This window comes from Aquila chrysaetos, chromosome 20, assembly GCF_900496995.4.
Source record: "Aquila chrysaetos chrysaetos chromosome 20, bAquChr1.4, whole genome shotgun sequence".
NCBI lineage: Eukaryota > Metazoa > Chordata > Aves > Accipitriformes > Accipitridae > Aquila > Aquila chrysaetos.
This window is the reverse complement of record NC_044023.1, coordinates 7,017,089-7,042,534: the sequence shown is the minus strand read 5'-3', so window position 1 is coordinate 7,042,534 and position 25,446 is coordinate 7,017,089. Positions and strand designations below refer to the sequence as shown.

Genomic DNA, 25,446 nt, shown 5'->3' with positions numbered 1-25,446 from the left:
AGAGCCATCCTCTCACCTTTGGATGGGCCAGAGAATTGGTTAAAAAAGCTCCAGACTGGTTTAAAAGGACCTCCTGGACCTGTCCTGTGTCCCTCACACAGCTGCACGTCTCAGAAAGCTGACTTCAGGAAAAACAGAAAATACCCCAAATTCTGCGAACTTGAATACTTTATTATCACTGAGCATTTAGCTCCCAGACCTCAAAGTTTGTGTTTCATACAACGGAGGAGATGAAACCAGTTGAAAAGATTAAGAGAGAATTAACACTGTCAAGATAACAAATAAAGAAAATGGGCCTTGCAGCAGCAGGCTGAATGGGTATTGATTGTGCAAGATGCAAGACCCTGGGAGCTTGGACCTGGGTTTCAGCCATGACAATGAATAGGAAAGCATGTAATACAAAGTTTCTGGACTAGTCAGGACACATGTCAAATAATGATACCTAAACTGGGTACCTGAGTGATATGCAGGATTACAGGAGGTAGTTTCTGAAGAGGAGCATAAATGGGTGTAAGAGACTGCAAGCTCTGTTATGGCTGTAATAAATTTGAGCCAGGAACAGCCTTTAAGAAGGTATCAGAAAGATGACGGTTTTCGTTTGGAAAAGAGGTGAGTCGGGAGCAGAGGTCAATCTCATTTGCTGGTACAGAAACAGCTGTTGAATTTCTGTTTGGAGATATTACATAGAAGAGACATCGCTGAAATATTCTGTAAATTCTGTAACGCTATTTTGTAACTGTGTTCTGCAGATTATGCAAATTCAAAATTCAGTATTTGGTTTTTCCTGAATGCCTAATGTTTAATCCCACTTTTCACACTGGGTTATTTATTAACACTCAGTAAACAAAGCATTATATATTTATGCATATCGTTCAGATTGGAACCTTACTTTTTTCCAAAATGGAAAACCATCTGTTGCTTTGTATTTTTTTATTGATTCCTGCCTTTGCTTCATCAGACTTTTTGGTAGCACATGTCAGAAACATCAAGGTAAGTAATCAACCATGAATGGGGCTCCCATTCTTCATAGATTAACTTCCTGCCATATATCAACATTTATCAGACAGTTCATACAGTGCTGCCACCAGGAGCTTTGTGTTCTCTGTTACCAGTGAACTCAAGATCAGACTTGGGACTCAGACTAGTTTACCTCTAATCAGCCTCAGTTTTGAATCAGCTCTGAAGAAGCTCTCCTATCTGTCTTTTAAAAGCATCACTTTCCTCTATTTTCCCTCTCATCATCACATAATGGTAAATGTTTTAGCTGTCTTATATTTAAATGTGTAAAACAATTGGTGCAGCTTGGGAACTGACTTTAGCACCTGTAAAGCAATGCAAAATAACAGTGAAAAGATGCTTCCAAGAAGCAGAAAACGGATGTAACATGGTATCCAGGTAAATATGTCTACTATCCAAATGACATGGTAGGATTTTTCTCAAAGGATTTGCATGTTAGCGTAACACGAAATATCTCTCTCTCCCTCAAAGGGGCCATTCTTTTTTTGTCTGGATCTCTGAGTAAGGCAGTGCTTCCTGATGTTCTGCCTAATTTTCTTCAGTTAAGTTGTCAGCCACTACTCCTCACCTCAATAAATTATTTTGCTCTCTTTCAGCAGTTACATACAATGAAAAATTACAGACGGCAAATGTCTTTAGGGAGCATTGTAGGTTAGTGGGTAGAGCAGGACGAAACAATTTACAGTCAATTTCTGTTGATTAGGTTATGGTCTTTGCCAAGACATTTTCTTGGAAAATCAGGATAATAACGTATCTAACTTTTAAAAATCAGCTTGAGATTTACTGCTGCAAATTGGAGATGCTATGGATTCTTATTATTTAACCATTATGTAGCCCAGATATAATGTAGCTTTTTCCTCCTGATTACCATACTACCTGTTGTTCTCTGTATGTCTTGCAATGCTAAAGCCTTTCTCAATGGAAAATGGCCAAAGCTTTGTGCAATGCTCCATCCATACATGCAGAACACTACAGAAAAGTCAGTTGATTCTCCCAGTTTTGTTATATACTTTATGCAAATGTAATTTGATTGGAATGGAGGAGATTGCTATGTAAGTGTGAAGGTCTCAGTCCCCATCCCTCTCTGCCAGTGAGGAGTGATGAAGCATGGCTGGAAGTCTGGCTGGCTGATGACCTTGAAGCTGTCAAACCTGCTTTTAAAGCCATAGTCAAGTAAACACAATTGGCAGACCCAGTTCTGCTGAAAATTGAACAAAAATCCGAATCAAAGATCCCTACATGCACTTGTACACCTTGTTCCTATGCATGCAGCTACTAAGGGTAGGAAAGTTTTTTCTAGATTAAAAACTTACCTGTAGAACTACATATTCAAAGCCTTCAAAGCATGGGTAGCGATGATATGGCCTTCCTTTTATGGCCCTCTCATTTTGGCAGCAGCGAGACTCCTACATAGCTCACAAGGAAGTTTAGTTTTCATAGCTTAGCTGCATTATGGTTTCTTCTCTGTGATAACCAATTAGCATCACTCGGGATGATGAAATCTTTAATGTTGCTGTAGATTTGGAAAGAATTTTCATGCCTTATTTTTCCTATGTAGTACTTAGCGATATATGCAAATATATCAGTGTTGTGTTCAGTGTTGTGAATTCCCAGAGGTCACTTCAATTTAACTGTACAGACTTTTCTGAATCATTTAGTTATGCTGTGTTTTAGTTTCCCAAGCCGTAAAATCAGGGCTTCTTTCAGGAAGTACTGTAATGGGAGCCCTCTTGTCCCTCCCTATTCTCTTGGGAGTTCAAATTTCTTTTTTCCTCTGCTCTTCCTCTCCAATTTCTATAGATTTTTTGCACCTGTATTCTTTGTTGTTGCCACAGCAAAACAGTATTAAACAAAAGCAGAATTTGTTACTGTTATACAACTGAAAAAAAATTATAATAATTGGTGCAACGGCAAATATGTGGAAATACTATAGAAACATTTTATCAAGTAACTGTAATTACACAAGCTAGAGGATATTAAAATCTCAGTTTGGTCTAGAATTGCATAACATATTTTTTAGTGGGACACTATCACTTTCTGCCCACATAGCTTAAAATGACCTTGATGTTAGTGAGGTCTCTAGCTATATCCAAGTGAATCATTAAGAATGAAAAAAAAAAAAGACAGAATCCCAGAGTCACCTAATCCACTCCGCTGTGCAAATCACGGTCAGCTAGAGCAGGTAGTCCAGGACGATGTCCAGATGGGTTTGAGTATCTCCACTGAAGATCAGCCCAAGTACGAAGTGACTAATTCTGAATAGACTACCTTTCACTGAGACATTTTTCTGTATTTTCTTTTTCAATGAGAATGGCAGGGTACCCCCCAAAATATTTACAGAATCAGAACAGAACTCTTTCAAAACTACTGTAGAACCCATAATTCTGATAAAGAATGTGCACAACAGCAATTCCGTGAAAGTTAAATGAAGGTAAAGTATCTTTTAATTTAGGCGATAGTAGTCAGAATTGCAGAATTTGTAACTAAAGAACACATTTTTGAAGTTTTTTGTGTTCTTAAACTGCTTGGTAATTCCACTTTAAGGAAAAGTTTGTACCAACCAAACTAACATTTCAGTGACTTCCAGCTTTTCATTTCCCAGGGTCCATACCTCAGTTTGTGTTTTGTAAGGGGAAATGATTAGCCATAATGACAGTATAGATATAGAAAAGATAATTTCAGTTTGGGAAAGGATGGATCTGAATTGATAACATACTCTACACAGGCACTAAAAAAGCCCACATACGTTTTTGAAACAGGAGAGACGTACACACAGAAATCACCTGTATGGCAATAACAGTTTGAAAGATGAACCTAGAGAAACGTGCACAGACTTTTTGGCCAGACTCTTACAGAAGCTGAGAAGCCTCCCCCCAAAAAACCTTGCATTACCATAGATTTAATATAGTGTCTTGAAAAAAACTCCAAAATAAAAAATAACCCTCTGTGTCTCAGTTTCCAACCTGTAAAACTCCTAACTGTGAAAGGTAACAAAAGCCTTAAATGTACCTGAGATGTGTATCTGACTTGCTACTTTATTGTGTCTTCACCCCTCTATTTGGCCGAGCAGGTAAACATGCTTGCACAAAATGTGACCCATGAGGCTCTTAGAGCCAAAAGAGATAAGGTATTTGCAGCTATGCTTACAGGAATTGAATTACACAAGCTGTTATTTTAACATGATTCAGTAAGTACATTTGAAGCGTGTTCTCTCTTTCAGAAGAGAGTACATGGTATTTTTGTAGAGCTTCTGATATTTGCACCTACTCTGGGAGCAAATATGCCAAAAAAAAGTTCTAACGGCTTTTTTTTCCTCCATGCAGCCTTTCACAGTGACCGCCTCTCCTTTCTGTTAGCCTGCCAAATTACCATCTTACCTATTCATGTTAGAATGGCAGGCTGTTGGGGTGAAACAGGAAAAATTTAGGAGTAAGTCTGAAAGAGTATAAGGATGCCTGATAGTTTGGATGTGTGTGTGACTGGAAAAAAATGTGCAAACTGGTTTTTTATGCTTTGATACAAACCCCCTTTTTCTTCCAAAGGAGAATTAGTTTGAAAAGACAAAATATGTACCACAGGGCCCAGAAAGAGGAATTCCCAAGAAAAAGATGTCACCCTCAGGACAAGATACTCTGTTTTTACTTTGACATTACCACACAGCCAACCTGTACTCAAGGAAGCCACATTAAGCAGATTTTAGTGCGTTCTTTAGTCTCGACGACATTTAAATATAAATGGCACTGAGCATTCAAGCCTCTTTTCCCCTCACTCTCCCCTCATCTCTCAGGCAGTCCATTACTGTTTTTCAGCTGAAAGAAGGTAACTTCTTCTTGTGTCACGTGACCAAAATACAAAATCAGCAACATTCAAAGTTTAACTTATCTTTCAAACCTTTGATATTTAAGATGCACTAACATCAAATGAAAACCAGAAGATTCACCAAAACTGGGAACACGGTAAGCAAAATAATTATACCTGCCTCAGATGCCTTGCTTTTCCCCCAGATTTACTTCAGTTTACTAATGAGGACCTTTCTCAAGCCTTCCTTCTCCTGGACAATTTTTTTTGACTTGGAAGCATAAGACAACTACATAGGTGCTAAGTGATTTATTTCTAAATGCAGCTTTCCTACTTTAGTCATGATTTTTTTTCCCTGTTTTTCTCTTTACAGAAGCGAAATGCTGATAATGACTTGGTGAGTAAGGCTTGGTTTTGTCCAGGGTATTGAGAAAGATTTATAGTGACAAGAATGTTCTTACTGTGTTCAAAACATGTTTCTGTGAGTCCAGTCTGAGCAAATGGATATTTCTGATTGTGTATGATGAGGGGAGTAGCCCAGAGTTGCTTGTTTTAGGCAGTAGGACTAACTAGACAGTTCCTTTCCAAGCTCTGATGGAAACTCCTGGACAAGGAAGGAGAATGAACAAGTTATTTTTAACCTCGTTGTATTTGAATAAATAGCAAAGTTCTGTGAAGTCACCTCTGTATCTCTGACATCCATTCTATGTTGGTTTTATTTCTACTTTTATTTTATGTTGTAGTTATTTCTAAGGAAGGCAAGAGACCTCATCCCTGAGGTGATTCCACTTGGCACCTGGACTCCAGCAACGTTTAAATGCTTTGACTGTTTGGGGACCTTCTTAATCAACCCACCAGAGATCAGGCCCACCAAACAAACTCCAAGGTTCTTTCCAGTGCTGGTTTTGCTGCAAGAAGCAGACATTGTTGTGGAGTTGCCTAAGGAGTCACATCTATTGTTACCTATGCTTTCATATATTCTCCAGCAACCTTATACCTGAGCATTCAAAGAAAATAAGTATTGCCCTACCCATTTCCTTGTTTAAAGAAAAATAAGCCCCAGTTGTGAGGAAGTTGAGAATAACACAAAATGGAATTTGGAGCCATCTGAAATTGTTTAGGTCTATTTCTAAACAAGATGACTATTTATATCCCTGCTCTAGGAGTCATCCACTAAGCTGATAACTACAGTCACTAATACAGTGAGGCAGCAGTAAGTTGTTTGCTCTTTGACTAATCATAAATAAAAGTCACAGTCTCGGTAGAGAAAAAAAATTATTCTTACAATGGCAGTATCTTTGCTGTGGTGGTAGTATTTTGTTAAAGAGGCTATAGTTATAACTCATGGAATAGTATTGTGGTGGCAGTGAGATAGATATCCAAGGAAACACAGCTGTGCTTCAGTTCTTATGATTAGGTCTTTCCTGTTTTGCTTTGGAGCGATAGAATGTCCTGCCGTGATTTCTTTTTAAAAATGTGATTATGGCTGATTAACACAGACATCAGTGTAACAGCTAGCTCTTTGGGTTTTTTCCATTTTTCAATCTACAGGTTGTCAATGGGATAGAAATCTATAGCATGAAAATTGATAGTAAAATAACTTCCCGATTTGCCCACAATGTCATCACCAGTCGAGCTGTCAATCGTGGAAATGTGCACAAAGAAGTCTTCTTCGATGTTGAACTCCCTAAGACAGCCTTCATTACCAACTTCAGCATGTATGTAATCTTTACAATATTGTTAGCAAAGACTAAAAATCTGTGCAAACGCAACTAGGAGAAACTGAACCCAAATGTTCATTTTTACTTTGCCATTTGATAGATTTCTAAATGCCTGCTGAGTAATTTTCTGGTACTATTAACTTAACATGCAAGATACTTGGAGAAAGGCAAACATTGGTACATCTATAGAAAAGATGACTAATTTTCAATTATTTCTATTCGTCATCATGGACCTCAGGGAATGGGAGAATCTTCTCTGGCGAGCCCTTCACCTTTTCAGAAATACCACTTACTTACTCTGGTGTTATCAAACCAGAAAAGTTCCATTACTTAATTTCCCTGATGGCATTATATCTTAATTTATCTCTTCATTTAAAAATCATATTTGAATGAAGGGCAGGAAATATAAAGGAGTAATTCTATTTGTACCTTTAGTTGCAATAATACGCAATTCTCACACCATTATGAGGTTTAGTTCAGTTTAAACACCGCGATCTCTGCTAATCACGCTATGCCTGTTTTATTTTCAGTGAAAAGAAACAGTAGCTTTTAGGGCACAACTACTCTTAGTGCATGTAGAACTTTTATTATAGGATGAGATTAATCCCCTATGAGAAATGCCTGTTTAATGGTGTAAGGACTCTAAGGATGAAATATTCAGCTGTAGACAGCTACATTTGGACAGATGATTCTCATCCGGAGAGTTGGCTTGCCATTAGATGAGACAAGATGGTCAAGCTGCTGAAGTGTAGGAATATGGCAGGTGTAAGTAGTGTTGCTGTCAGCCCAGTTTTGATCTAATAAATTTTCAAAGTAAAAATTGGTTTAGATTCTCTTAAGATACTGAGCACAGAGCTCTTCATTCCAGCTAAATTCACTGAGAAGACTAGCTTCAGTGAAAGTCCTCAAATCTTGGCAATATCAGATTACTGAAAGTGCTTTTTAGCAAACCAATCAATAAACAGAGAATTGCCTGCAGTAACTTTTCATGTATCCGTGCAAACCATTCAGCTAAACTAGGACTTTTTCATCTGCAGGACAATTGATGGTGTCACTTATCCTGGAACCATAAAGGAAAAAGAAGTTGCAAAAAAACAATATGAGAAGGCTGTTTCAAAGGGACAGACTGCTGGTCTTGTCAAGTAAGAATGATGTCTTGTGTGGCTTCCACACCATCATGCCATAGCAAATTGTGAGATTGGAAATACTTTGTTCTGGCATATTTCTGAAGTTTGTTTTTTACAGGACCAAAAGACAATCATTAAGTTAGACTTATTGTAGTATAAATTAGAAGAGGGAAATATAACTTCTGACTAAGCAGGCAGTATCTGCAGTTATGGAAAGACTGTTTCTGCAACTTTCACTGACTTTGTATGACCTGTTCCTAGGATTGAGCTCACTGGGAAACTTGAATAAATTCTACAATTTGGGTATGATTTTAGCAATAGATCAAAAGTCCCATCTTTGTTTTACTCCTTTTTGAAAATCATACTCCACCAACCCAAACAATAAATATTGTGAAAGAGGATAAAAATATTCTTTTTCTTACCCACTTAAATACAGAGCTTCAGGGAGAAAAACAGAAAAATTCACTGTCTCCGTCAACATTGAAGCAGCCAGTAAAGTCACTTTTGAACTTACATATGAGGAACTGCTGAAGCGACAGTTTGGAAAATATGAGATGTTCATCAAAGTAAAACCAAAGCAGCTTGTCAAAGATTTTGAGGTAAATGGCAAACTTTATCAAATTGGACTGTAACTTAAGAGATGATGAAATTCTGTACATCTGTTGAAAGTGGAGTACCATGGTCATTCCCATTGGTTCACAGGTGAGCTAAAGGCCCGTGATAATATTTCTAATGAATCACATGGGGAGTCCACACCAGTATGCTTTAGTGCAGGTTTTTATTTGTAAGCCTGACAAATTGGCTCAGCGACTAACCCTCCAAAAGAAATGATGTATGGAAACCTGAAAAAGCCATTACGATGCCTTGGGGTAAAATAGAAGACTAATAGCTTTTATAAATGCCTTTATAGCATAAACTACACCTTTCTCACACCGCCATGAAATTACATCATCTTAAATTACAGTGGTATATATATTGCATTCTAGAATACTGCAGCTTTTGTGTGCCAAAACTTGTGTTTGATCACTCCTGTCTGCCTTACTAAAACCCAGCTCTAAGGCAAAATTTTTCTCCTTTGTATACCCAGAAAATGCTTTGTAAAAATCATGACAAAACTCAGCATCTATAAGAATTTATGCAGCATTATTTTAAAGACACTATGATAGAAGGCATACTGAAATATAGGGTGAAGTTGGGCACAACTCACAGATAACAGCTGGGTTATATTTTTGAAGGACTTGAGTATTTACTGACATTTTACAAAATTCTAGTATCTAGCTGTCAAACAAATTATATTTCTATTAAGGTTTATTTGTTTCTAGCTTTGTTTTTAACTTCTATGTATAAAAAGGCCTGTTTGGCTGATGGTGTGTCCACACAAGTGTGGATTTGGACTGCCATTATGAAATACAGAAGTAAATTTCTTTTGCTTTTACGAAAATCCCTCTTTCACATCTGTAGTTGCCTGCTGATCCTCCTGTAAATGGCTAAGTTGGTGATATATTGTGGGGTAATCAATGACAATGAATTTTCAATTAATATTTCAGATTGAAGTAAATATCTTTGAGCCCCAGGGTATCACTGAGCTGGAAGCAGAAGGAACATTCATCACCAATGATCTACAAAATATAATTAAAAAAACTTTTTCAGACAAAAAGGTACGATGACTACTGCATTCCATAATTTATTTATTATGGTTATAATTCTGAAATAATAATGTCAGTGCTAGCAATGGAAGTGAGAGGAAAAAAAAAACCAGAGAAAATGCAGTAAAGGCTTGTCTGTGCAAATGAGCTTTGAATTCCAAGCTAGCAAGTTGAAGGCCATCTCCATGCAGTTCAGAAACCACATAGCTGTTAGCATGATACTGTACCAAAACTAGTAGGCCTTGTCCCACAGCAGTATTTGGAAACCTAGATAGCAGTAAGACTATTTCTTACAGAAGAACTGAGTCAGTAACAACTAGTTTTGTCATGTATGGAGGTGGTAGCATTCCTAAGACATAGACTGCCCAACAGCCTTATCAAAGGTGTCATTCAGAGTGGAGGGCTGAACCAAGGCAGATGGGGAAGTAAACATATGAAGAAAGCTCTAGATAGCAGCCTTCACATATCAGTTACCCATCAATAAATACATAAGTACATACGGATACAAACTAATACCTAACCTGATAAAACAGGTTATTCTCATGTCTGTGAGTATAAATGTGCTAGTTTTACAAAAAAACAAACTTCTTTTTGTTCTGTAGAAAATTTTCATCTATTAAGGTTCAGATCTAATGAAGGCTTTTCTTTTCAGGGGCATATCTCTTTCAAGCCAACTCTTGATCAGCAGCGAACCTGTGCAAATTGCTCACAGTCTGTCTTGGATGGGGATTTTACTGTAAGATATGATGTGAAGAGAACAGCTCCAGATGATTTGCAGGTAAATCTGACAGTTGGAAATTTTGAACTGCTGAACACCTTAGCTTGCATAGTAAAAGTCAGGGAGCAGCAGGGGCCAGCTGTTCCCTAAAGGAGAGGGACCTGAGTGTGACAACGCAGCTGGCAGCTCAGGGGCTTCACCAGCCACGAGCCCACTCCCCACACTACCTGAGCAAGGCAGAGCCAGAGATGGTAGTCAAATTCAGCTGAGAGTCCAGGTCATCAGGCAAGTTTGTGGTGATGAGGCAGCCCGAGGTCAAGGTGGGATGTCAGTCTGCAGGATAGGATCCAAATCAGTGGAGTCCATGGACAGGAACAGGTATGGCTGTGACACAGCTGGAGACAGGTATTATTACAGTATAGCTCAGGCAGGGGCTAAAGGCCCAGGCTTGCACTTAAATGAAGCTCTTGGGCACATGGACAGAGGTGAGACTGGTCGGGGCCATTAAAACCTTTTAGTCCACTCAGGGGCTAGGCACTAAATGAAACTAATTTGTTCTCTATCCATTTTATCTTTATAATATACAAAAGTTGGGGTGTTTTTTTTTTTACATTTTGTTTTTCAGATTGTCAATGGCTACTTTGTACACTTCTTTGCACCAACAAATCTACCAAAGTTGCCCAAGAATGTCATTTTTGTAATAGATATTAGTGGCTCAATGTCTGGAAGAGGAATAGAACAGGTAAGTTATTACATTACTATAGAGTCCCAGTGAAAGAGCCTCTGTTGTGATGGAAGGGACATGGTGGCTTATAGTGTGTATGTGCTGCTTAAGCTATACCAAGTGGTTTTATGCTGTGACCTCTCCAATGCTCACTACCATAAGTACTATTTTGAAGCATTACTGCAGAACAAAATTCTATACATTCAGGCCATATTTACTTACTTATAAATATTATTAGTTCAAAACTCTCAATATCAACATTTCCAGAGAGCTCTGTGACATGTACTGGACAGTTCCAAAATTAAAATGTGCATACAGTATTATGTGCATTATCTATGTTGTTCATTCTGTCTCCTCTGGGAAGCAGCAGCTCTTTTCATAGTTAGGAGTCCTCATTCTAAACTAACGCTCAGAATTTTCAGGTTTTGATGCTACATCAAAATATCCACGCTTGCTTGCGTATGAGCTTCTCCACCAACCCGTAGCTACCCATTTCCCATCACTTTCAATTTGCCATGCCAGCTTACCTCAGTGTAAACAGCAATCCATGACATGAGACCTGATTTTCATCTCAGCTACAAAGATTTACCAGATGTAATTGCAACTGGCTGACTCCACTGGAGTTACTGTGAAATAGACTCCACTGGAGTTACTGTGAAATAGACACAGGGACTGGCAAGGACAGAACAAGCTCAGAATCTTTTCACGACATACTGTGTAAAAGTTAAAAATACCCAAATGCTGAGAGATTAATCATGTAAAATCTGTAAGCACCTATTTTGTTAAATGTTGAACCATACATTTAAATTTCTTTGTCTTATAGACAAGAGAAGCACTTCTAAAAATCTTAGATGACATTAAAGATGACTTCTTCAATTTCATACTGTTTGGTAGTGAAGTACAGACCTGGAAAGAAACTTTAATCAAGGCCACTCCTGAGAATTTGGATGAAGCAAGGAAGTTTGTTCGGGGCATTGACACTGCAGGCAGTAAGTACTTTACTGGACTTGCCAATAGGTCATTGTGTAAATTAATTTATCGATTCAGCCTGTGAACACAATGCTAAAGCTTTTTTTTTTTTTTTTTTTTTTTTTTTTTTATTACTGATGGGACACTTCTAAAGTTGAAATTTACTCAGAACATGACATCTATTTTTTTCTTATGTTTCCAAAGTCCAGGTACTTTTCTATCTAAACATCCCCCTGCTTGCAAATCCAAATATTTCATTTTCCTAGTGTAATGAGAGCTCGTCAGATTTCAGTGAAAAATGGGCCTGTATTTTGAATGTCTGTGCTGAAACCAAATTTCTATGTCTACCTTGCAGTGACAAATTTACATGGTGGTATAATGAGGGGAATTGATATGCTGAATGCTGCTCATGAAAGAAACCTTGTACCCAAGAGAAGCGCTTCTATAATTATTATGTTAACAGATGGCCAACCAAACGTAGGTAAGTTTGTGTTAGATGGAATAATAAAGTGAGTGAATTAACTAACAAAAAAATGCTCAGTTAAAATTGGCCTCCATCTTTGACTTCTGGATGTTTTCATGATTTAAATTCTACTATACCAGCATCATACTACTAAAACAAATTTTTGATAACGCCTCCTAAGAAATCCAAACACGACTAGCCACATTTTGTTTTGTGATAATTTTATCTATTTATGAAGAAAACTCAAACTTTTTCTGGTTTGATGCAGGCATATCAAATACTCAGGACATTCAGGAGCATGTAAAAAAAGCCATTGAAGGAAAATATCCCTTATACAATCTTGGTTTTGGCTATGGTGTTGACTACAGCTTCTTGGAGAAGATGGCGCTGGAGAATAAAGGATTGGCCCGTCGGATTTATCCTGACTCTGATGCAGCTTTACAGCTTCAGGTACAGTAATCACCACTTAAATTAGATGAGAGAGACCTTAATTCAGATAACTATACAGATGTTCTTATTTTGAAGTAATCAAAATCCCAAAGTGTAATCTGGTACTGAGATACTCAAGAGTCTGCTGTAATCAGAATATTAGTTGCATTTAATTTTCCCCTTCCCTTATATAAGCAGAAAGTAGAAGGACAGTAAAAGGGAGATACTGTGTGCGGCAACTGAATTAAGCGCTCAAGCTATCTGTACAAGATTCCGTTTATTTCACAAAAGAATCAAACTTATATATGTTTCAACAAGGATCTGGAAAGAACTAACAGCGTACAGCCAATATTACTAACACAGGAGCGCATATCTGGCTCAGCTGGGATGTTTGCCAGTCCTCAGAACACTTAAAGATAAAAATATTCCATACACATACTCATGACTGTCTTCAGCCACATCTTCCCAGGCATACACCAGGCCATCCTCTGACCTGACCTTGTAAAACTAGTTCTTCAAAGACTTGGCAAACATGCAGCACAACAAATTCTAACGTTCACTCTTGAAAACAAATGCCAGGTGTTCTGAGCTGCTCCCACACTGTGGGCTATGGAAGAGGGTTCAAAACTTGGCATAGGGTGACACAAGTCATCGTTCTGAAGGACACTTTGGTGTGCAGCAAAATTATATCTCCCATACCTCACAGATCATGGAGTTAATGTCATGTCAAGGGAAGAGAGGGATGACAGAGCATAAAGGCTCTAGATATTCTGTCTTTAGGAACTTACTGCAAGCAGATGTATCTTACTATACTTTTGAAGCATTTTATAGTTGTATAAGGCATGAGAACAGGTATAGGCAGTACAGAGCTGACCTTTACTTCTCACATTCCAATAGCAGCCATTTGAAAAATTCACCAGAGAATTTAGATACTGGATTTCATTGCAAGCTCTGCCAAAATCAAATACCTAGTCTTCTTTGGCTTATGTTGTCACTTCAGTCACTTGTCTCTGCAGGGAATAGATCTAGAAACTTATTTCCATCAAATAGGGGAAAGCTTGGGATCCCTCTTGATGAACATTGATGGAACTCATCATCCACAGCATGTTGTTCTCAGGTGTTTTTCCTCTCTCTTAGTGAGACTGAAGAGTTTGTATCTCCTTTCTCATTTCCATTATTTGTAGATTTTTAGGCCTTGTGCTCTGGGATTTAACTGAATATTTAAATATTTCTTCTAAAATACACTTTTAGTTTTCATTGCTGAAATAGCAGGATGTTTTTGGATACAGATCTACCTATGAGTTAAAGAAACAATGGTAGTTAAATGTTATCCTTTTTTTTTTATCCTGCAGGGATTTTATGATGAGGTGTCGAATCCCATGCTCACAGATATAGAGTTAAACTACCCAGAAAATGAAATATTAGACCTAACTAAAAACAATTTTAAGCATTTCTATGATGGGTCTGAGATTGTGGTGGCTGGGCGCTTTATAGACAACAACCAGAACCATTTGACTGTAGATGTGAGAGGAGAAGGCGTAAGTATGGATTTCTTTGGCTTAAGTAAGGTACTCAAAATGTCTGAATGTTCAAAGCTGGCAATACTTAAAATATTTACTGGTATTTCTTTACCTCAGTGGCAGGATGTGTTACTGCATATGTGAGAAACTAAATGAGCCCAAGTCATTGCTTTTAAAACTGCAAGTTACTTGCCTCAGTTAGGTATACAAGGGTCAGTCTGGAACAACTTTGTGCAGTTGACTGGATTAGCTTTGCTAACAGATTTTTTTTTTTTTTTTTTTTTTTTTTTTTTTTTTTTTAGTCTCTAAATACTCTACCTGATTCTTTCAGGAGCCAAATGTTCGGTGTTCACAGACACTAGTCTTCACTGGGTGAAGAAAACTGATGGATAGATAAGGCAGCTGAATATTTGAAATGCCTTCCTCTTACAATAGAAGTCTACTTCTAATACAAACCAAGTGATCTAAATACCTCTCCAGATCTGGATTCTGTAAAAATAATTGCACCTGATATTCAAGAAACACAACACAAACATACTATAGATCATGTTATCATAAATACTGTGAACTGCATATATGCCCCATGCACTGTGGTGTATTAAATATATTATATGAAATTAGGTATGTTTCAAATACAAATAATGTGTTAATAGTAAGCTAGCCAGCATATCTGCTTGAACATGTTCCTGTGTGAAATCGGTGTCATAATCAAAGTTCTTTAAATCCTGAGTAGCCAAATTCTAATGAACAAAAATGCCATGTGAATTTGGAAACTTCATTATGTCCTATAGCATACACTACTAACCTTCACAGAAGCAATGAAACAAAGATCCTGATAGAACACTGACAATTTCCTGGGCACATGCTGCATAGTACCAGACTGTTTTTCAATTTAATAAGATTTTCAGATGTGAAGGTCTTGATTTTGGGAGGTTCTGGAAGTCCCTGGCTACTTATACAGGAAGTTTCCATATTCCTAACAGGCTAATGATGCCCTGTCATATACTACACAACAAGATGCTCAGCAAACAGATAAAGCTTTCCAGGAACAAGAATACATATTTGGAGACTACATTGAAAGGCTCTGGGCTTATCTCACCATTGAACAACTCCTGGAAAAACGGTAATTATATCTAGAATAATGTCTTAGCTATGAACCCACTAAGCCATCTGACTGGTGCAACTGCTAGGATGTGAAGCTGAAATTCACATCACACTGAGGTGCCAATGGGAAAGCATAAAACACATTAAGGAAAATCCCCCAACCTATTCTCCTCCCCAACCTCAGTATTCCTGTTTCAGGTTGCAAATTAAACAATTTTAAATTACTGCAAATATGAAGCACAGTTTTGCCTTTTTCTTGGATAGCCAGTAGAATCAGAAGTGCTCTTAGACTGTAACAAATATTCCTCATCAATAAATTAGCTGCAGAGAAATTACTTCACTTCAAAGAAAAATATTTAATCCAGAGTTCAGTGAGCAATTTAGCAATCATTGATGCTAGGAGTCTCTACCTGTATTCAGTATTGCAGCTACAGGAGAAGAAAAGGAGAATCTTACAGCCAAAGCCCTGGATCTCTCACTAAAATACAAGTTTGTAACGCCACTGACATCCATGGTGGTAACAAAGCCAGAAGACTATAACAATCAAGATGGGATTGCTGATAAACCCATTGAAGGTATAGACATTTTCAAAATTTTACTTTATTTGAGAAGCCAAGTGTTCCTTTGATGTTCCCCTAAAGAAAGGCTTTCATGTGGGCATAGTTTGAAAAATATATCTGAAAAATCTACTTTCCAGGCCTTGCACGTGTATGATTTATGCAAAATTATTTTTCATTGTAAAGTTCATTTCTATCAAACCATCCTTCATTACTAAATCATACAGGCAAAATACTATAAACTCAAAATAATTGTGTTTTAAGCTAAATATATAAAATACTACATCAAAAAAAACCCCAAACCCAAGAAGCATTTCTAATCTAATAGTCCAGCTATATTCAGTTTAGTTCACATCACTTTCTCCTTTATTTTTCTACATACTTCAGCTTAGGGGTAGATGTAGTAACATCTTTCTACATTAAAGGGGAAAATTTGCATGAGATCTTCCTCATGCAGGATATATCAGCTTGTAAAAAGGTGGAGATTATATCTGTAAAACACAGTATTCATATATATTGCAGAAAGAGAAGCAATTATATTGAAGGTGCACAATTTGTTCTCAACTCCTCTGATACTTTGGCTAATTATTAACTACTTGCTCAGTGAAAGGCTGTGCTTTCATACAGTTCAGCCTCTTTGTTTAACCTGTGTGAAACAAAATGACTCTATTCCTCTTTAGCAAAATAAGGCAAATGCTATCTGTGCAGTACACCCCAAAGCCCTTATCTGTATGTCTTGTTCGGGCGATCCTCATCTCTCCCTCATTCAACACGTCTGACAAACCTTTCATGAGGCTTTCCGATCTCTTCTATTAGCATCCATTATTTTTTCCTCAAACTTTTGCTTAGGACCCCTAAAAGTTCCTCCCAGGCTCTCTGTGGGCTCTCATCTGGCTTCTAGATAAAAAACTTTCTCATGTCTTGAATTTGGCCTGGTAACTTATGGCATTTTAGTATAACAGAGATGCTTGCTGGAGGTTAGCGGGTTTTTCTTTCAGCTGGAGTAAGTCCTGAAACCAATTAATTGCTAAGTGCCCTCCAATTCTGAATAATTCTTCAAGCATTCTGGTAATAAATTTTTTGCATTATTTTTCATAACTATCATAATGGGATACTGACATAAAAACGCTTCATGGTTAATTTAACATTAAAGTCACTATACAGCATAATGACTTTAAAGTTTACAGCTGGACTCCATAAGATGGAGAAACTTACCCAAACATCTGACAGAAGTGGCATCCACTCAGACTGATCTTCAGCTCTTTGCTTTCCCTTTCCAGGTACTTGTAGTACAAAGGCCCTCTTCTGAACCTCTTTCCAAGTAAATCATCTCTGTATATAGAAAGCATAGAGCAGTAATAGAAGAAAATACTCAAAACACTGCTGCTGTATAAGAAAAGAAAATAATTTTTACACACTCTAGAGTCTAGATTCACAAATAAGATTACTGAATCGTCCAGTCAGTCTTAGTAGAATGAATCAAATGCCTTGAAAACTGCAAAAGAGTAAAACCAATAAGGAACATTTTGCAATGTGGAAATGGCATAACAATAAAACAATTACTAATAGTCCTCTTGTCATATGCATAATTAATTGCAGTTTTGCTGCCCCACGTAACAGCTTTTTACTTTCAGTGGGTTTCTGTTTGATCTACAAATATTGAGTTGTATCATTGGGAAGAAATGGAATTGTAAAATACTGAAGATACCTGGTTGAATTGTCAAACAGTTTTTAATTTTTTTCTTAGAATATGTTTTAACAGTGTCAGAATCCTTCATGTTTAATCATACAACTGAAACTGTAAATTTCTCTTTTTCTTCCTTTTACTTCTTACCTACCCATGGTAACAGCTGAAGGTATGTACATTTCTTATTAAATTTACTTAATATTTTTAACTGTTAGAGATCTATTTCCTGCATCACTTGATCTAGGATGCAATATTTTTATAAAATTATTGGTGAATAAATCAAGACTGTGTTATAAATAGATTAAAAACTTTTCAGCTGGAAAAGTTTGTAAATACCATTTTCAGTGTGGTTCCCCCATCTCTGATAACTGCAGCATCCCACCATCACCAAATTCAGGCCCAGTACAACTAAGTTGCTTTCCAGGGCTAGCACTGTTGGCTCCCAGATACCTGTGTGTAGCAGTCTATCATATAGAGATGTCTTCATTGATGCTGTGATTGCTACTTCTTCAGCACACAGCCCGTCTTCAGACACCCCTCCATAGCTTCAGATGTAAAAAGAGTAGAAGACTAGAAAAATGTGGAAGCAGGTGGGTAAATCTTACTGACTTCCCAGTAGTACAGTTTAGAACAAGATGGCACAGAGGAATCGGGGAAGAGCAGGTTGTCCCAGCCCCTTACAGAGCAAACCCCATGCCTTTGGAGAAGTAACATGTTTGCTGAAAAGTAGGGTGTGCTTTCTGCCTGTTCATGACATTTGCTTTGTCGCAGTACTAAATAAACTGTTTTGACTAAGTTTTTCTTTTTAAATATTTAGAAATTTATACATAATTACAAGATTTTGGAGTTGGGTTTGGTGGAAGGAAGGAAGTGGGAAAGATTGGTTTTTTATTCTTTCTAGCGTCTAAAACATTCTGTTTCATTCACAGCACAGGCTGTCACAGGTGTTACACTGGGTAAGTCATTAGTTTAAGTTTCTGAATGAAGCAGCATCTGTCAAAAGAATTGATTCACGCAACTGAAATTACCAGAGAGATAGAAACTGCCTTTTCTGGGTTTACAACTGTATTTTAACAAATACTTCCAAATTCTGCTCACTGCTAAAAACACACTTAAAGGTTGAATAATACCAGATGAAAAAGTTTCAGCTAAATAGCTTTTAAGGAGTAAATACCAGTTCATCAAACCACCATTTTTTCCTGAAAGCTGTTTCTCAAGAACTGAGGATGGATTTGAATTTGCCTCTCCTGTGATGTCAGCATCTCTGGCTAAATTAATAAGTTCAGTTACTTACACAGAAAGAAACTGTTTTATTCAAGAGAGAGACAGCAACTGACTCTCAGAGTGCTGGTTGGGCAATCGTGGAAATAGGAGAGTTAGATTTAAGTTTTTGCTCTGGAGATTAGTCTCAGTCTCTCTCAATCTCTGCCTCTGTCTAGTTTTCTCAAGTCTTCATTGAAAAGACTTAAATTCATTCTGGAAAAAAACAAATGTCAAAACCTCAAAAGTTTTCAATGGATGATGTTGCACATCCTTGCTGATAGACAGCTGAATCCTTAACTCTGAGACATTTGTGTCCTACATATACATTACTTGGGCCTTGTGGAAACCCTTAAAGCAATTTAGACTACAAGTGAAATCTGTATCCTGAAGGTTTGCTTGATTCAAAAGGGGCACAAACTGTCATTCCATGGACTATATGCTTTAAAAACTAGGATGGAATTAGCAATTTACCTAGCATATTAAATTCCTGACATCTTACATGTACTGTGCAGATGATAGTGTGTAAATATTCCATTTTGATGTAAGGTTTTCTAACTTTTTTTTTCCTTTACTCTCTGCAGCTCCACAATCTTACCTATATACGTCACACCCCACATGGTATACTAGTGGTGAGTAGTTTGAGTAGTGTGCTTAGAAGAAGAACAGAAGAGGGTATTTAAGACTAAATTGCACAATTCTTATGAGTCTTTTAGATAATTCCCTTCCACAAATGCAGCCGTCTTTTATTTCCAAGGAGCTAGTATTTTAATTTACTTTAAACATCTCTAAATGTTTTTTAAAGATCAAGTCACTGAGATTATATGTGGTCATTTTCTTAGTCCTCCTTCCCATTGGCAGGCTTTGTGTTCATAACTGCCGGTTCTCTATTCAGATGAACTTCCGGCCCGCAGTAGTACTTTAATGGCCCTCGGAGATAAGCACTTAGAGGTGGCCATCCTCAACCTACAATCCACGTGCCAAATCTTGCAGTGGTCAAGAGACACAGGATATACGTCATGTACCTGGGAAAGATGAGGGGGAAAAGGCCGTAGTTCACTTTGGGGAGGTGGTAGCAGCTTCCTTGGGACCCCACCACTCCTTTGGAGGATGGGCTGGACTAAGCTGGGCATGTGGCTTGTGCAGGGACCAGTTCCTGCTGGCGCCCACCATCAGCAGTTCCATTGCCACAATGTTAAATGTTCATGTGGAACTTTGAACCTGTGTATCACTATACAAATACCAGTCATTTGCCTTCACAGTTGATGGAGACCCACACTTCATTATATCAGTGCCACAAAAAGAAGATGCCATTTGTTTCAATATCAATGAAAACCCAGGTGCTATCTTAAATTTAATAAATGACCCAGTTACAGGTGAGTTTTAAATTTTTTTAAATACACTAAATCAGGATGCTTACAACAAAATGTCTTATGTTTAAAGGCTGTTTCTCTTTTATACCATGTAAGCTTTTTTCCCAGCAAAGTTAGTAGGAGTTCCGGTAGCTGTGATAGGCTACCTTTACCATGACTGTGTTTTCACTTCTTGGAGCAAAATGAACTTTTCAACTTTGTTTGAAAACCACTGTGAGAGTTGAGAGACATAATTTGTCTCAGTGAGTAGTAATACAAGCAATAAAATAATCCTTAGGTTACCATTTCATGGAATACCTAGTAAAGAGAGACCTATGTCACACAAGCTATTTGTGCCCATCACAGACTCTTTGTGCTCTAGGAAATACTAAACTTTTCTTGATAAAGTGATTGTTGTCTTTGTGGAAATCCACTGAACAGGCCCCAGAACTTTATTCTACTTTGGTACACACATGCACAAGTAATTCTGATCTATTTTTCAACATGTATTTGTTTCCTTGAGTTGTTGTTAAATTTCCATGACACTCCTTGATATCAGTTGATCAGGTCCTATCTATAAAACAATATTTGATGTTTCCTTTTTATATTAGGCATCACAGTCAATGGAGAACTCATTGGTGATAAGAGAGCAAATAGTGATGCAAAGATCCAAAACACATATTTTGGAAAACTTGGCATTGCAAATAAGCACCTGGATTTAAAACTGACAGTAACTCCTGAGAAGATCACAATTCAGAATGGCAATGAAAAAACAGGTTTCACCTGGCTTGACTCAGTCACCTTGCAACAAGAAGGGTAAGGCTTACAGAAAGAGCATCAGGCTCCTGTATTACTTTCTACACTTTTTTTAGTGTTGATCAATAATGTACTTTTAAGGTTCGTTATCTGAATATACAAAAGAAATTGATTCAAGTCCTGCTGGATTCTGTTCTCTACTTTGTTGTGTAACTGCTGAATGATTATTCATAAATTCCTCTGCTTGGAAAAAGTGAAGAATTTTCCCTGATTTTCTATTACTATGACTAAGGTAAAACTAGATTTGGTATTATGCTTAATGCAAATATTTCAAGAGTAACTTTAGACATAGTGTGTAATCTTTCAAAGACATAATAATGTGCTGTAAACAATCTCCATTTTAAGAAATGGGAATTGTGATATTTATAGAATAGGTACATTTTGCCCTGTCAGCTGGAGATCTATCTATTACAGAATCATTTATACCCGTGCAAAAGGAAGTTTAGGAAAGAAATGGGCAGCATCTCCTCCTCCTCCTCCTCATATACATTTTCTTTGTGTACCTGGAACAAAATGAATACCTTCTCAAAGCATGGCACTGCAACAGAAAGAGCACGGGAGCAGAACTGTTATTCATACAGCATGCTTGTTTTATTATGATAGCCACATTGATGATCACTAACACAATCAGAAGCAAATCTTTATCCTAGCACTAACCTAGACAATTCAGGAGTTGTCTTTTCTGAAAGACAAAAGGAAAAGGTATCAGGTAGCATCCAGGCAAGGAAGTGATGGTTTTATTAATAACATTTTTATTACTGAGCATGAGGTGCTGTATCTACATATCACTAACCTATCTGTGATTAATTGTGCTGTTATAGGATGAGTTTTAGTAGAAACATCTTGCTGAAAAGTTTAAAGGCTAAGTAACCTTTTACAGTGTAATTTAGTATGAGTCTTGGACTGTCTGGGAACACAGACAGATTCACACGGACCAAACTAGGCAGCAAAACCTCTATTTTGAAAAACACTGAGCAATTTATAAAGCCATGTTTGTTTATTGGACATGTTTCTTCTTCTCAAGTTTCTTCTCATTGCTATTAAGTCTGGGAAGCACAATGCCCTAAGTCAAGTTTTTCTTTTTTCCTCAGTTTAACTTTGATAATTAACAGAAAAAAAAATCTGGTGCTCTCAATGGGCAGCAGTGCCTCATTTGTTATTGTTTTGCACCAAGTATGGAAGAAACATCCTCTCCACCAAGATTTCCTAGGACTATATACATTGGAAAGTGATAAACTGTCTGAACAGACCCATGGATTATTAGGTATGACTTCATTTAGTGTTTTCGTGCTTGTCTTTCCTTATGAGGCTACAAAATTTGTAGACATAGTCTTATACTTAGCCTTTCTGAACTGAGATAGCGGAGGAAACTGAGATAACATTGATTGGCCTTATTAAGATTTCTGACAAAATATTCTGGGCTCAGACTTTATGCATTATCTTTTCATAAATTTCTCTGCTGCTGCTGAAAGCACTACCATCCATTGTTCTCACTGGAGTCTTTAAACCTCTTTATCTTGCTAAATCACACATACAGATTTCTTTTTTCTTACTACACTATTCCTCCAGTCTCTTTGATGGTTTGATCTCTCCTTTCATCTTATCAACTTTCTCCTAAGTACAAGCACTCTGAGAAAATGTATGTTTGCTCAATCAAAATTTGCCAAACCTCAGCTAGTGCATCCTTGTAAGAAAAGTTGTTGTTAAGGTATATCTTGATTTACTAACATATATTAAAATCACAGAATGCCTTGTATCGTCTAAGATTTTCCTCATGTTAGCTAACATTCTTAATTCTAGTATAAGGAGAAGTTGGTAATTCAGGATTCAAAATTTTGACCCCGTTGAATCCTGTCTTCTGCCAGTGTGGTGGGTTTGGTGGTGTGCATTGTCCGTTGGAAAATACACACATAGCAGCCATTTTCCCTTGCCTTCCAATTTTCACTTACAAAATCAGATAAGAGCAGCAAACGTTCATTTTGGGTCAATAAATTTACTCACCGTGGAAAATAATGAACTGCTGCGAACTTACTCTTTTTGGTCTTGGTATGCGGTTTGAGGCCTGAGGAGAGTGAGCCAAGGTGTCAGTGGTAGTACATGTTAAATCCATGTGTCGTGGGAAATGCTATAACTAAACAGAAAAAGAGCAGCATAAGGATAGAATGTTATTTATGTTTTCCTGCTCCAGTCTCCTCAGGTTAAAGGACTTCTCCACACAGAAGTTATTCTGCTATGGTGTGAATTGCAAGTAGCAAGAAAATTGCAAAAGCCCACGTGACATGTGGGTACACCATGTTACAGTTCACTGACTTACACATCTCATCACTATTTTCATCATCTTTGAGTTTGCTTCTGTACTTCACTAAGTAATCTAAAATCTGTGCTCATTACAGCACTCAAAGCACCAGCAGCATCCTGCACCAGCCCAGAGAGGGCAAAAGTGTGTGAAAGCTAATTCTGGCAGGGGTATGAAAATTCCTTAGAAGTCAGCCTTGTTCTGAGCATAATCACATCCGAAAATTTCAGAGATGAACACTCTTTATCGTTATTTGATTAAAAAAAAGCTAAAGACTTGGAGAGTATGTAATAAATACAACTGAATAGACAAGACACAAAATGAGGACATCTTGAAGGATATCTAGAAAAGGCTAACTTTACTGTGCACTCAGAAGTTGGAACTTAGATCCAGATGATATGCATAGAATTCTGGTTTATAAAAAGTAAGTAATACCATAGGCATACATTCAACCTTACACAAAACTTGGTGTTTGCTTATCTATTGAAAACCCTGAGGGGACATGGAAAACAGCATGTAGAAAGAATTTCTGGAGTTTCTGTTTGGTTTCTTTCTGTTTTAATGTGTGCAACATGCCCAAAATGCTAATTTTGGCTTCTATTTTTAGGACAGTTTTTCCACCCCATTGACTTCACCATACTTGAAATTCATCCTGGGTCTGATCCCAAGAAACCAGATGCCACAATGATTGTTAAAAACAATGAACTGACAGTAACAAGGTAAAAAATAATTAAGCCCTTAGCAAAGACTTAAGAAAGATTACCTTGTCAAAGTGCAGTTTCTGCTTCAATGCTTCCATGACTGTATCTTCCCTTTCAGGGGCTGGCAGAAGGATTACAGAAGAGATCCTAAGCATGGCGTTGATATTCCTTGCTGGTTTGTTCATAACAATGGAGCTGGGCTGATAGATGGTGTTCATACGGACTATATTGTTTCCAGTCTGTTTTAAACAGCTACAGCTTCCTCCAAATTCATGGGTATACAGAGTATTTGTCTGAAAGAATAGTATTTTTCAATGTTGAAGAACTATTAAAAATATATAAGCTTACCGTGTTTGGCAATGCCAAGATATGGTGGATTCTCACAGAGTGTTTTACTGCACATTTGATCAAATCTGAAGTGCTAAACAGCTATTCTGCTTGTGTGCACAGATATCACTCATCCCCTGAAATACACTCATTTTACTGATTTAATTTACTAGTTTTAAAATTATGACTTAAAATTTTACTTTGTAAAATATAACAGAAACATTTTATCCAATTTTGAATCAATAACTGAGTGTCAGGAGTGATTTAAATAAAAACATCAGTACTTAATGCTTTCTTGTGTTATTCCAACAGCTATCAATGTTTTCATTCTGGTTTCACAAAGCCCAGGATGCCAGATGTATTTTGAAATTCAACACAAGAGGACAGCTGACAGACCAGCACATATTTCAGGATAATTCAGTAGTACTTAAAACCATCTGACCACGTGACTGTATAGTGCTGAGGGCTGGTGCGGTGCCATCACTTGAGATGACTGTTAGCATCCAGGAAATCTGTATTTTAGCATTTTAATTGAACTTAACTTTTGAATGCCCATATCTTTATAAATTAATGAAATGCCACAGTTCCAAACAGCACTCAGATTTAAGTAATAGTAGATATCTTTTGGACAGTATCTTTTTTTGTGTAAGAGCCTTACTGTCTTGCAGTAAAACTCCTCCCTCTGTTCCCGTAACAGAATTTATGTACTTATTTCAGGGCAAGAAGTGTCCCATTTATTTATATATTCATTTTGTATTGGGGAAATTGTAAGCTATTAGTTCTAAAGTAAAAAATAAGCAGATTTCTTATTTACTTTGAGTTTTCTTTTAATCAAATCAGGCATAGCAAGGCAATTGTGGCCTCACATGGCAAAGTAGAAAATTTCTGTACTGTTATATGTCAAGGAGAGAAAGTCAGTGTGTGGGAAACTAGAATGCAGACAGACATGAGGAAAGAGGAGTGTAGTGGGAAAACCAGAGATGACTTAAGATGTGATGGGTTAAATTGAAAGAACAAAGGTAGAGCAGAACAAAAAAGCAACACAAAAATCAAAAGAGGAAAAAAATAGAGTAAAAAAATAGAGGAAAAGTGTACTACCTGTTAAATTTATGGGAGAGACAGGCCTTCTCCAGGAACAAAATCCTTTACTAAAAGCAGAAGTTTTGTAGAAGAAAAAGAAATATGAATTCTGGCGGGAAGGGCGGCTGTCGCAG

At 37.3% G+C, this 25,446-nt stretch overlaps 1 protein-coding gene and 1 long non-coding RNA gene across 5 annotated transcripts; one reads left to right on the top strand and one right to left on the bottom strand.

Annotated features, from left to right (window-relative positions):
• Positions 1-888: 888 nt before the first annotated feature.
• Positions 889-25,041, top strand: LOC115333299 (inter-alpha-trypsin inhibitor heavy chain H3-like). Of its 4 annotated transcripts, XM_041118828.1 has the most exons (23): positions 901-990; positions 5,189-5,212; positions 6,367-6,533; positions 7,574-7,678; positions 8,100-8,262; positions 9,211-9,321; positions 9,962-10,087; positions 10,653-10,769; positions 11,575-11,740; positions 12,076-12,201; positions 12,452-12,633; positions 13,965-14,150; positions 15,116-15,255; positions 15,657-15,811; positions 17,644-17,649; positions 18,410-18,436; positions 19,325-19,372; positions 20,003-20,116; positions 20,704-20,908; positions 22,000-22,172; positions 23,812-23,923; positions 24,024-24,181; positions 24,545-25,041. In XM_041118828.1, the coding sequence occupies exons 1-22, from the start codon at positions 901-903 to the stop codon at positions 24,151-24,153; spliced, it is 2,673 nt and encodes an 890-aa protein (XP_040974762.1). In that variant the 3' UTR covers positions 24,154-24,181; positions 24,545-25,041. The 4 variants fall into 4 exon arrangements, with proteins under 4 accessions (XP_029851928.1, XP_040974762.1, XP_029851929.1 ...); XM_029996068.1 differs by lacking the exon at positions 24,545-25,041 and having other exon boundaries at positions 889-990; positions 24,024-24,520; XM_029996070.1 differs by lacking the exons at positions 901-990; positions 24,545-25,041 and adding an exon at positions 4,917-4,973 and having other exon boundaries at positions 24,024-24,520.
• LOC121232484 lies at positions 10,383-18,032 on the bottom strand. The gene is made up of 3 exons (XR_005930994.1): positions 17,931-18,032; positions 17,009-17,125; positions 10,383-10,422 (listed from the first exon to the last, which is right to left on the bottom strand). It is a non-coding gene; the product is annotated as an uncharacterized LOC121232484 (long non-coding RNA).
• Positions 25,042-25,446: the final 405 nt, after the last annotated feature.

What these genes read in the sequence shown, in the direction of transcription:
- LOC115333299 (XM_041118828.1), top strand. Translation starts at nt 901, where the DNA reads ATGGAAAACCATCTGTTGCTTTGTATTTTTTTATTGATTCCTGCCTTT. An exon ending in AGCTTGTCAAAGATTTTGAG is followed by an intron (nt 8,263 to 9,210) that starts GTAAATGGCAAA and finishes TTAATATTTCAG; the next exon opens with ATTGAAGTAAATATCTTTGA. An exon ending in CAGCTCCAGATGATTTGCAG is followed by an intron (nt 10,088 to 10,652) that starts GTAAATCTGACA and finishes TTTGTTTTTCAG; the next exon opens with ATTGTCAATGGCTACTTTGT.